Source organism: Neoarius graeffei, chromosome 16 (assembly GCF_027579695.1).
Source record: "Neoarius graeffei isolate fNeoGra1 chromosome 16, fNeoGra1.pri, whole genome shotgun sequence".
Classification (NCBI taxonomy): Eukaryota; Metazoa; Chordata; class Actinopteri; order Siluriformes; family Ariidae; genus Neoarius; species Neoarius graeffei.
In genome coordinates, this window is record NC_083584.1 from 47,405,633 (window position 1) to 47,419,256 (window position 13,624).

The window sequence follows — 13,624 nt, forward strand, 5'->3', positions numbered from 1 at the left end:
GGCGTGGTTTCATGCCACATCAAACCACCCTGGCCACCCATTACAGAACACTTATTACATAATAATAATAATAATAATAATAATAATAATAATAATAATAACTTGTCCAGGGTGTACCCCACCTTTTGCCCATAGTCAGCTGGGATAGGCTCCAGCTTGCCTGTGACCCTGTAGAACAGGATAAGCGGCTACAGATAATGGATGGATGGATGGATGGATGGATGGAAGATGAAGAATAACAACAATAATAATAATATTAATACTAATGGGCGGCACTGTGGTGTAGTGGTTAGCACTGTCGCCTCACAGCAAGAAGGTTCTGGGTTCAAGCCCAGCGGCTGGCGGGGCCTTTCTGTGTGGAGTTTGTATGTTCTCCCGGTGTCTGCGTGGGTTTCCTCCAGGTGCTCCGGTTTCCCCCACAGTCCAAAGACATGCAGTTAGGTTAACATGGGGCAGCCTGGGGCTGAAGTGCCCTTGAGCAAGGTACCTAACCCCTGACTGCTCCCTGGGCAGGCAGTTAGTGCGGCTGCCCACTGCTCTGTGTGTGTGTGTGTGTGCGTGTGTTCACTGCTTCAGATGGGTTAAATACAGAGGATGAATCTCACTGTGCTTGAAGTGTGCATGTGACAAATAAAGGTTTCTTCTTCTTTCTCCTAAATAATAACAATAATGGGCTGCACGGTGGTGCAGTGGTTAGCAATGTCGCCTCACAGCAAGAAGGTCCGGGTTCGAGCCCCGTGGCCGGCGAGGGCCTTTCTGTGTGGAGTTTGCATGTTCTCCCCGTGGGTTTCCTCCGGGTGCTCCGGTTTCCCCCACAGTCCAAACACATGCAGGTTAGGTTAACTGGTGGCTCTAAATTGACCGTAGGTGTGAATGTGAGTGTGAATGGTTGTCTGTGTCTATGTGTCAGCCCTGTGATGACCTGGCGACTTGTCCAGGGTGTACCCCGCCTTTCGCCTGTAGTCAGCTGGGATAGACTCCAGCTTGCCTGTGACCCTGTAGAACAGGATAAAGCGGCTAGAGATAATGAGATGAGATGAGATAAAGTTTAAAATTATTTATTTATTATTATTTTTTTAAGCATCCATTGTATATGTGCAGCATTGGGGTCTGGGATCCCAAACAACAAGGACGGGAAATATGAGGACTAAAAATATAAAGACTATAATTTATTTATCACCTTACAACACTGACTAAAGGTGCAGCATTTCTTTTTCATGGAGAGAGTAGATTATCAAACGCGCATGCGCAACATCTCTTGGGCGTGTTTGTGTTGCGCACGTGATATCTTTTCCCGAGTTACAAAACATATATCCCGGAAGTTTTAAAAGTACGTGATGTTTAGCTCAGATCGTTACATGGACCAATGAGCGTTTGTCTTTCCCGTCACGTGCTCGAGAGAACGGTAAGGTAAAATGGCGGAAAGAAAGCGCGTGCAGTGGTGTGTTTTGTGTATGTTTAATCATTTGTCCTGTTTAAAGCAGGACTGGTTAATCTGGTAGGTAGCGGACATCCTCGGGTTTTCCTGCGACCTTACACCGGGTTTGAGCAGCTCCTCCCCGGTGAGGACACGAGGCCTGGTCCGGTTAGCATCGTGCTAACGAGTGCAGTCAGTTGTGTAGCATGAAGGAAATGGGAATAAACAGGCTAATGGTTACTCCTGATAATATAATTCACATCAGCTGAGGTTGTGAATCATACAGAACTATTTAACTATAAATCATATAATCAGAACAATTTAACAAATGTGTCAGGCGACATCATGTTCAAGATAAACAATAATAATAAGAATAATAATAATAGCATTTCCTGAGGGGAATAAGTGCTTACAAAGCAATAAATTAAAAGCTCAAAAGTAAATAAAAAGCAAAATATGAGGAAGTTTAAAAGATATTTAATGCATGCACAGAGAGGGGGGTACTTATATAAAGTACTTTTGTTGATATAAAATGATTAATTAAAGCAGATTAATTGTAATCTAAGGATATATATATATATATATATATATATATATATATATATATATATATGCCAAGTATACGATTAAAAAGGTGTGTAAATAGGGCAGTGCATTAATATATATCAAAGTCAAACAAAACCCCAAATTAAACTCCATTTGCTGATCATGGCAAGTGCCCTGATTTACCCTCCACACATTTAAATTATATACACACTAGTGCATCTCAAAAAATTAGAATATTGTGAAAAAGTTCAATATTTTCCATCAGTTATTTAAGAAGTTGAAAATGTTATATATTATAGACTCATTACACAAACTAAAATGTTTCAAGCATTTTTCTATTTTAATTTTAATCAGTATGGCATACAGTACAAAGACATTAAAAAAAAACCATCTCAAAATATTAGAATATTTCATTTCGAGCTTGAGTAAAACAGTATGAACACAGTGTATCTCTCGGTCTAGTTCAGCACACACAACCACAATCATGGGGAAGACTGCTGACTTGGCTGTTGTCCAGAAGATGATCACTGATGCCCTCCACAAGGAGGGTAAGCCACAAAAGGTCATTGCTGAAAAGGGTGGCTGGAAAAGGTGCACAAGCAACAGGGATGGCTGCAGTCTTGAGAGGATTGTCAAGAAAAGTTGATTCAAGAACTTGGGAGAGCTTCACAAGGAGTGGACTGAGGCTGGTGTCAGTGTATCAAGACCCATCACGAACAGACATCTTCAAGAAAGGGGATACAACTTTCGCATTCCTAATATCAAGCTACTCCTGAGCCAGAGACAGTGTCAGAAGTGTCTTATCTGGGCTAAGGAGAGAAAGAAATGGACTGTTGCTCAGTGGTCCAAAGTCCTCTTTTCAGATGAAAGTACATTTTGCATTTAATTTGGAAATCGCGGTTCTAGAGTCTGGAGGAAGAGTGGAGAGGCACAGAATCCAAGGTGTTTGAAGCCCAGTGTGAAGTTTCCACAGTCTGTGATGATTTGAGGTGCCATGTCATCTGCTGGTGTTGGTCCACTGTATTTTATCAAGTCCAAAGTCAACACAGCCATCTACCAGGAGATTTTAGAGCACTTCATGCTTCCATCTGCTGATGAGCTTTTTGGAGATACTGATTTCCTTTTCCAGCAGGACTTGGCACCTACCCACAGTGCCAAAACTACTACCAAATGGTTTGCTGACCATATTACTGTGTTTGACTGGCCAGCCAACTTGCCTGACCTGAACCCCATAGAGAATCTATGGGGTATTGTCAAGAGGAAGATGAGAAACACCCGACCCAAAAATACAGATACGCTGAAGGCCACTATCAAAGCAACCTGGGCTTCAATAACACCTCAGCAGTGCCACAGACTGATCACCTCCATGCCACACCGCATTGATACAGTAATTCATGGTAAAGGAGCCCCAACCAAGTATTGAGTGTATAAATGAATATACTTTTCAGAAGTTGGACATTTCTGTATTGTAAATCCTTTTTTGATTGATCTTAGGGAATATTCTAATAATTTGAGATACTGGATTTCTGATTTTCATGAGCTATAAGCCATAATCATCAAAATTAAAACAAAAAAGGCTTTAAATATTTCACTTTACATGTAATGAATATAGAATATATGAAAGTTTACCTTTTTGAATGAATTAAATTATGAAAAAAAGGAACTTTTTCATGGTATTCTAATTTTTTGAGATGCACTAGTAGTGGATATGGGAGCGTTCGCCAAACTAGAGCGTGATGTAATATTGCACAAGCGCATAAAATTGGTTGGCAAGAACCATTCACAATAGCTGACAAAGTTGCATCATTGCCTAGTTTTCGTAGCAGTTTATCGCAGTATGCAAATTCGTTGCCAACTGATGCTAATTTCCCTGAGGGAACCCGCCCAAAGGGATCAATAAAGTTTTATCTAATCTAAGCAAAGATATGCAGCAAAGCTTCTGTACCACACTGGCACCAAAGTTTTGCCTGATCATTACGCAGTTACGGACAAATGGGACCCAAATCCAAGCACCTGACCTGACCTTCAGCAATATCTACTGTATGTGATTGACACGCCTTCAATATACACAAAAGAATCAATGAAGGCCTACAAGTCTCTTGATGCATACAAGTGTTAATTATTCAGTTGTTTTATTGAACTCTTATATTTGCTTTTTGTGCCTAATAATAAAAAGACAAAGATTAAATAGGCACAATATAATCTTTGAAACATAAGTTAATGATGTTGCTTCACACGCGCACACACCAAAGATGTACAGTACGGTACTAAACTTAAGCAAGTTCTACATTTAGAATGCACAAGCAGTGTTATTTATCTTCAAATATATATCTTCTAATGTCAAATATTTATACCGCAAAAAGTACATAAATTTGCCGCGAGTGCATTTGTGGAAATCCTACTCATGTGTACTGCATACAAATCAGCTTTTCGTGCATTTTTACTCATCTTTTGGTTGATATCTAAGCAATGTCAGAGCACAACCAATTATTTCTGATGAGGAAATTTTATCTAATATAAATATAACATTAAACTGAAAAAAAAAATGCATCTTACCAGATATAAAGTGTCAAAAGCAAACACAGTCGTTGTCGGTAGGTTCCCACTCGTCACGCTTAATTGCTGTGATCCAAAGCTTTCGGCGAGCTTCAGGTTTCTTTGGTATGCGGTAAAAGCTCTTGGGATCATTCTTATCAAATCTACATGTGCAGCCGATAACACAACACGACACTACCATAATTAATTAATGACCCGATAACTCCGGTCGGCCATTTATAGCCTCTTGCCATCTCATCTCATTATCTGTAGCCGCTTTATCCTGTTCTACAGGGTCGCAGGCAAGCTGGAGCCTATCCCAGCTGACTACGGGCGAAAGGCGGGGTACACCCTGGACAAGTCACCAGGTCATCACAGGGCTGACACATAGACACAGACAACCATTCACACTCACATTCACACCTACGGTCAATTTAGAGTCACCAGTTAACCTAACCTGCATGTCTTTGGACTGTGGGGGAAACCGGAGTACCCGGAGGAAACCCACGCGGACACGGGGAGAACATGCAAACTCCACACAGAAAGGCCCTCGCCGGCCACGGGGCTCGAACCCGGACCTTCTTGCTGTGAGGCGACAGCGCTAACCACTACACCACCGTGCCGCCCCAACCAAAACATCACGTGACCATTTCGTGATATCACGGCGAACGCTCCCGTTACACAGTCATGCAAAGGTTTGAAGTTAATTTTTGAGTGGTGAACATGTTCACAAGTGGAAAATATTTTCAACACGTGAAGATAAACTTAATATCTTCGTGCCACCGTGTAATGTTCTTTATATTATATGGACACAAAAACAAAAAAAATACACCAAGTTAATCATAAGAATTTTAATTTTGAACTGGTTCACCATTTTGACAACACGCATCTAGTCAGTGGGAAAACACTGGGAATGATGTCATCGAAGTGAAACATTAGGAATTGTTATACATATGGGACACTTTTTTCCATGGAATAAGATCCATTTATTTTTTCACGGTGCGGTTTCCATCAAATCTTGTGCTCTGATTGGCTGGCGAGCGGGTCCATGTCCTACGATACGGACCCTGGTTATGGACCTCTGGCGACTCGCTTGTTCGTAACAACAAACTGAGTAGAATTTGTCAACATTTTTTTTTTTCAATAAGATTATCAAAAATCTTATACATTTTTGCCAGCATTTCTCAGGAGAATAGCATTAATTTTACAGCATGGATAGCGATAACGGCAGTGTTCACAGCGAAAGCGAGTTTTACTACCCTGAGGAAGAAGAAATAAAATAAAACATTTCAGGAGAAAGCTAAAAACCTCTAACTGTTGCTAACGCCGAGCAAAAACATGGCTGAATCCTGAATGAATCCTATTTGTATAAATAGGGGACTACATAGGCGGCAAAATGTAGTTTTTTTTTTCCTGCCATGGAAGTGCACTTGTATACCGAGGAGGAAGCCATTTGCATTACAGCCATGAATGAGGATTCAAAATGGCAGCTTGGCTCGGTTTTCCCTTTTTGGCGCTCTCATTTTCTGTTAGAATTTGGTAAAGAAAAAATATATTCTTTATCAGCTTAAGTTCGGTCCGTATGGTGAAATACCGTGACCTCGGCCTTAAATACTGACCTCGGCTCAGAGGGCCTCGCTCAGTACTTTCAAGACCTCAGTCACGGTATTTCACGATATGGACCTCCCAGCTGGTAAATAGCATGTATTCTGTTCCCTTCTAGCGGGTTTATTGATGGCATGCAATATTGTTCTATCGCTTATCCTCTGTGTATTACGCCACTCTCCCCAATGGAGAATGAGCATGCAGTATTGTTATAATATTGCACATTGTGAAGACGATGTCACACATCAGCGCTCATGCAAAGATCCAGTGACAAAACTTTTCTGCTGCACATGCACACAATCATTTCTTTGTCAGCCAGGAGAGAGAGAGAGAGAGAGAGAGAGAGAAGACGAGGCTAATCCAGTGCTAGGTAAATACATAAATAAACTGAAACTAAAGACACGCTGAACACCTGAAAGGCTACCAAAACTTCATTATAGATTATTCACACACATTTACAAAAGAAAAACTGGAAAAGAGACATGTCGGAGATGTAAAACTTCCATGCTAGCGAGTGACTCACAGTTTGTAAACAAACATGGCCACGAGGTTTGCTTCGTTAAAAGCGGAAGAAGTAAATTACACAGGGAAAATAATAATAATATTCGGCTTGACTGCGCTAGCATTGGCCTGCGCTAACGTTACACCAGCTAGAAGCTAACTGGACTGATGCCCTAACAGCACCAAGTCGTGGGTAAGCTAGCACTGGCCTTCGAGAATGCTGATATGAAGTGTGTACTAGGGTGCATCAGTTGCCCCTGAAAATGAAAAGTTCCTCCGATCATGATGCATTTTTGTTTTTATGTTCCTTTTGGTAAGAAAACACACTGAGTGAAATATTTTGACAAAATTCAAAAGTTTAATGGTGGCACCAGGAGCTCAAAGTTTTGGAAAAAGCTGCTATTTTATGACAAAATTTCGATCACTTTTCATGAAACATTATGGCACCTTATAGAGTATACCAAATATCTTAGATACACATTTTTAGTACATATTCTAAATATATTATCAAGCACAGTTTGAGTTTTAGCTGTTCATTGAATCATTGTTCAACTACTTTTAAACAATACAAATGTATTATGGATCACATTAATGCTTCTCAATCCCTTGCAAAGGTTCTTAACATGATCTCTGGCTCACAAGAAATCAATAAATGGAGTCCAACATTGTGATTCAAACCTTACGCGAAAACATAAAATAAGCGTTTTTTGGCAAAAAATGAACCTCATGGTGCCACCATTAGACTTTTTGAATATGGTCAAAAATTTTACAGGATGTCTTTATTGGTGAAAAGGAACACCCAAACAAAAATACATCAGATTTTATGAAAGTGAGGGCAACTGATGCACCCTTGTGTGCATGTATAATAGTAATAATATTTGCTGCCTTTTTCATGATATATCAGATATATTGCATTCAGCTAGCATGATATTGAGCTCGTTTTCAACTCGTTCAGTATCATGCTAGCTGAATGGAATATATCTGATATACCACTCAACGCCAGCCAATATTATTTAAATATGTCACTCAGATCCGCGATGTATTTCATATGAAAATTGCGAGTTTTTCAACACGAGGAGATAAACTTCATATCTTCAAACCGTGTGATTTTTATTTTTTATTATATAGACACATTCACAAACAAAAAGTACCCAAATTTATCAGAACATTTCATCGATTTCCTCACGAATGGCATAGAGAGATTTGTCACAGTTTTGGTTCTCCATGTCCCAGATGGAGCTTGTATGAAAAATAAATACAAGTGGAGTATTTCCCAGTAAAACACGTGTCCATATAATGCCTCGGTCACAACCGGCCGTACGTGCTCCTACGGCCGGTCTACGTGCAAAAAACTCGTGAAACGCACGGAGAGCGCGCGTGTGACGTGCTGATTTTCGAGCCGCAGACCGGCCGCAGAGGTTCTTTGTCATGTCAAACAAACTCTACGGGCGCTTACATTTTTTTCAGGTTGCAAGACAAACTTACGGCCAACGTGCGTCTTTCTCCACGAACAAAAATAACGCAGTGATTTGGGAAACACCAAAAATCGCATGGCCAAAAAAATACGTCCGGTTGTGACCTAGGCTTAATATAAACTTTTTATTTTTAACAACAGTTTTTCCATTTTAAAAGTTGGGATATTGCTAAGAATCGCTTCCCAGGGCATGGCCGTTTGCACTAAAACCGGATATCTGCTTGTGATGTAGCTGACGCGTTCACTGTTTCCCTTCGTTTCCCACAGAGCCATCAAATAAAAGCTTGTAATTTCTAAAAATCTCATGAGAAATTCTGTAACCATGTGATGATTTTTTTTTTTTTTTTTTTTTTTACAGGCAACAAAATCAACAGACTTCACTTTTATGAAGTTTAAATCTCACTCGGCTAGATAACGCATACGCAGTACTGACACAGATACTAGTACACAGTGGTCGTTGTTACAGCAATGTGATTCTTGTCTAAAAAGATCGCTTTTCTCATTGAATAAAAACAAACAAAAAGTATGTTGCATAAAAATACAAGGGAAAATGAAATTAAAAAAAAAAAATCACCGAGTAGCCGATGATGGAGCGTTTATAGGTGACCAAACAGCTGTGATTTTCTTTGTATTATTTCGACACATTCACAAAGTGCCCAAATTTATCAAAACAATTCATCGATTTCCTCATGAGTGACAGAGATTTATGTCACGGTTTTGGATCGCCATGTTTAACTCCTATGAAAAATACGAGTGGTTTATTTCCCAGTAAAACCACTCGCGTCCTTCATAGAGAAATAAAAAAAATAGAATATGAGGTGGTAATCACAATTTATTACTGTGGGGGGGAGAGAGAAATATAGATAGAAATTGGAAGTTGATAAAGGCAAACATGGGGAGAGAGAGAAGTAAATAAATAAAAATAGTGAGTGAAAGACAAATTTGAGAGATGAAGATGGAAAGAAATGGAGTGAATGAAAGAGAGATTATACAGAGTTTGACACAAATTAAGAAGGAGATGGAGAAGGTGATGATTCCTAGATAGATGATTTTCTTTACACGTCTCCTCAATGATAAACTCTCATCCAGACAGAAAGGAGGAGCGAGTTTCCAGTGGGTTGTATTTTCTACAAACCTGGGTGTTTGTGTCACGTGGTCTCCAGTCTGGTCTGGACAGAATTAAAATTTACATCAGGTTCCTGGTTAATCATCTGTTTTACAGCAGCTCCTTCCTGACTTTATTTCCATCCAGATTGGTGTTTTTCTCCGTCCTCTTCTGGGAAAGTTACAGGCCAAACTACATGCCGTTTTTCTCCCAATTCAACAATCATCTGATAATTTTAATCCCAGTTACATAGTCATCACTTTGAATTGAAGAAAGGATTATACTTGGCGTATCCAGCTCGTATTGCACGTATCGGTGAATATGAATGATGAGATTTCATCAGAAAGAAATGAGATGATTAACACAAACGGCATTCTGACCAGACTGAAGAAACATCATGTCATCCTTTTCCAGCCTGATGAGCATCAACAATGCTTTTTCTGAGGTCCTCAGAAATCTCCTTTGTTCGTGCCGTGATACACTTCCACAAACATGTGTTGTGAAGATCAGACTTTGATAGATCCCTGTTCTTTAAATAAAACAGGGTGCCCTCTCACACCTGATAGTCATCCTATTGATTGAAAACACCTGACTCTAATTTCACCTTCAAATTAACTGCTAATCCTAGAGGTTCACATACTTTTGCCACTCACAGATACACTATATTGCCAAAAGTATTCGTTCACCTGCCTTGACTCGCATATGAGCTTAAGTGACATCCCATTCCTAATCCATAGGGTTCAATATGATGTCGGTCCACCCTTTGCAGCTAGAACAGCTTCAACTCTTCTGGGAAGGCTGTCCACAAGGTTTAGGAGTGTGTTTATGGGAATTTTTGACCATTCTTCCAGAAGCGCATTTGTGAGGTCACGCACTGATGTTGGACGAGAAGGCCTGGCTCTCAGTCTCCGCTCTAATTCATTCCAAAGGTGTTCTATCAGGTTGAGGTCAGGACTCCGTGCAGGCCAGTCAAGTTCATCCACACCAGACTCTGTCATCCATGTCTTTATGGACCTTGCTTTGTGCACTGGTGCACAGTCATGTTGGAAGAGGAAGGGGGGGCCAGCTCAGCTCATCTCATCTCATTATCTCTAGCCGCTTTATCCTGTTCTACAGGGTCGCAGGCAAGCTGGAGCCGATCCCAGCTGACTACGGGCGAAAGGCGGGGTACACCCTGGACAAGTCGCCAGGTCATCACAGGGCCGACACATAGACACAGACAACCATTCACATTCACACCTACGGTCAATTTAGAGTCACCAGTTAACCTAACCTGCATGTCTTTGGACTGCGGGGGAAACCGGAGCACCCGGAGGAAACCCACGGGGGGGACATGCAAACTCCGCACAGAAAGGCCCTCGCCGGCCACGGGGCTCGAACCCGGACCTTCTTGCTGTGAGGCGACAGCGCTAACCACTACACCACCGTGCCAAGGGGCCAGCTCCAAACTGTAAAAACAGTCTGCATGCCTAGGTGCTTGATTTTATACACCTGTGGCCATGGAAGGGATTGGAACACCTGATTCTGATAATTTGGATGGGTGAGCAAATACTTTTGGCAATATAGTGTATGCAATATTGGATCATTTTCCTCAATAAATAAATGACCAAGTATAATATTTTTGTCTCATTTGTTTAACTGGGTTCTCTTTATCTACTTTTAGGACTTGTGTGAAAATCTGATGATGTTTTAGGTCATATTTATGCAGAAATATAGAAAATTCTAAAGGGTTCACAAACTTTCAAGCACCACTGTATTCTCCTCATATCGAATTCTGTTGTGCTAAATAACACATGCTGCTTCACATGATACGTGCAAAATTTGAGTTTCCTGTAACTTCCTGTTTGTTGCATGAAAGTCTGATCATTTCAAACAGTCCTAATGTTGACCGAACGTTCTAAAAATGCTGTATCTGCCATGCCTGAACTTTATTAACCTTCATGTCTTAATGTTTTCACGGGACAGGATTGATCATGGCACCTCTCCTCAGAACGCGACAGACCGAGAAGATCGTTGATGGGATCTCGACTCAGGTCGTCTGCACGGAATTCAGTAACTACATCTTCATCGTGCTTACGCAGTACGGGAAGATTGGGACGCTGGTATCGATATCACCTGACTCGAGATCCAGTGACATCAGCTCAAGCATCCTCACGACAAAAGTGCTGCTCGGAAAAGATGAGGTATTTCAAAGTCTTGTCCGTTACCATGCAGCTCAGTCGTAGCAGCTCCGTTTCTCATTCAGATTTCCACATTGTGTTTGTTTTTTCCTTTTGTTTCAGGCTCTTACGCACGTCTACGCAAAAAACATTGCAGCATTCGTGTGCCAGGAAGCAGGAAATCGACCCGTTCTTTTGGGGCTCGCACTTAAAGACTGCAGCGCTGAAAATCTGAAAACGCTCCAAGAAATGATCAAAAGCTGCCAAGTATGGTGACCAAGAGAATTTGTGCAAAATGATGACTGTTGAGTCTGTGTTTATGATGTTTGTGTTTATGTAACATTGGTGTAAGATCATTATCCTTTCATTATTGCTTTGAGAAATTCATGTAGGGTTTTTTTTTTTTTTGGTACTAATACATTACCTGGATTAAAAACTGTTCTGTCTTGAGGCTATTTCATAAACAATGTACTGTAAGGTATGTAACAATGTCATGATGACAAAAATAAACAAAAATGTTCCTTTGATTTATTCTTTCCTTCAATGAAGGATAAATCACAGGTTCCGAGCCCTGCTCATGGATGGAGTGTACTCCCTGTCCAACAGGTTTTCGTGGTTTTCCTGCTCTAACACCCACTTTAGCTCAGAAAATGCTGTTAACTAATTACTGTAGGTGATCACGATAAAGGAAAACATTCACAATGTTTACATGCACAAAATATTTAAGTTATTCCATGAAATCAAGGCATACATGAGCTGACAGCACTGAGTTGGCTATAAGCCGTGTACGGTATGATGACATTGAGTGGAATAACTGCTTTATTCTATCCACATTCACTGGATTTTAAGAAACAGCATTTTTTTATTTTCATTTTTTTGCAAATTCGATAAATAAATACTTTATACAAAACGTCTGACAAAATAATTTCCGCTTAGAATGTAAGCAAACCGGTGAAATGACAGTAGCAATTTGTGAAAAATGGGATAGTAGTAATTCTTGAAAAATAAAAAAGGCACGTTCTTACCATCGAATACTTTCATTCCACATTTTGTTGCTTTTTTTTATTTTTAGGGTTTTGTTTTCGAATAGTTTTTATTTCATCCTCAGTTGGTTCAGCAACACGCTCTGCCATTTTGATTTTCTCGACTCATGGTATAGGAGCTGATATCCTAGTAGTAGAGTAGCTAATAAGAGCACGTGATTGCTCATATCCAGTGAATGTGGATAGAATAATCCTTTTTGCCCTTATTCTGAAAACCCCCATATTCTTACTAAACTGTTAACACAGCTAATGAAACTGAAGGTTTTACCAATCCATGTCCAACACACTGAGCTCATCATCATCACACTGCTGCTTGCCAATAGCGAGCAAATTTGAGCGCCACATCGCTGGCCTCTGCTAGGTCCTTGACAGTGCGTGTGTCATGCAGCATGCCACAGCTCAGGAGATGTTCTATAGTCTGGGGGCCCAGTCTGCACTCGCACTCTACCGTATCTTTGGTGTATCCCCACTTCGCCATATTAGATTGACATCTCCCTATGTGTGCCCGCAGTCTGTTCAGACTGCACCATGTTATCCATGGTTGGTCAGAACCAGGAGGGAGTTTCTCTGAGGGATCGACAGATAGACGACTGTCCTCTGGAGATTTCTCGAGTCTCTCTTCCCAGAGTTTTGGATGATGCATTGCAGTCCAGTGGTTGGAGAGAAGATGGAAAGCTTCTGCATTATTTCAAATGCTGGGGTGGCAAGGGATGGTCATGTGCACTGAGCTGACCATAAACAGGCAAGAGGCCGTGTGTCGAAAATTGCCCTAAAAACCCCAATTGAGACGCATGTTCTGTTTGTGCTGTATGTCCAAAGAATGCTCCTCATCTCATCATCTCTAGCCGCTTTATCCTGTTCTACAGGGTCGCGGGCAAGCTGGAGCCTATCCCAGCTGACTACGGGCGAAAGGCGGGGTACACCCTGGACAAGTCGCCAGGTCATCACAGGGCTGACACATAGACACAGACAACCATTCACACTCACATTCACACCTACGGTCAATTTAGAGTCACCAGTTAACCTAACCTGCATGTCTTTGGACTGTGGGGGAAACCGGAGCACCCGGAGGAAACCCACGCGGACACGGGGAGAACATGCAAATTCCACACAGAAAGGCCCTCGCCGGCCACGGAACTCGAACCCGGACCTTCTTGCTGTGAGGCGACAGCGCTAACCACTACACCACCGTGCCGCACAAGAATGCTCCTAAAACCTGAATAATATCAGCGCATCCCA

General features: G+C 41.2%; 1 protein-coding gene across 2 annotated transcripts; it reads left to right on the top strand.

Moving 5' to 3' along the window:
- The first annotated feature begins 1,297 nt into the window (after positions 1 to 1,297).
- Positions 1,298 to 11,933, top strand: psmg3 (proteasome (prosome, macropain) assembly chaperone 3). 2 transcript variants are annotated; one of them, XM_060943085.1, is made up of 3 exons: positions 1,298 to 1,405; positions 11,149 to 11,366; positions 11,466 to 11,933. In XM_060943085.1, exons 2-3 carry the CDS (start codon positions 11,157 to 11,159, stop codon positions 11,616 to 11,618), a joined length of 363 nt encoding a protein of 120 aa, XP_060799068.1. In that variant the 5' UTR covers positions 1,298 to 1,405; positions 11,149 to 11,156; the 3' UTR covers positions 11,619 to 11,933. The 2 variants fall into 2 exon arrangements, with proteins under 2 accessions (XP_060799068.1, XP_060799069.1); XM_060943086.1 differs by lacking the exon at positions 1,298 to 1,405 and adding an exon at positions 1,459 to 1,562.
- Positions 11,934 to 13,624: the final 1,691 nt, after the last annotated feature.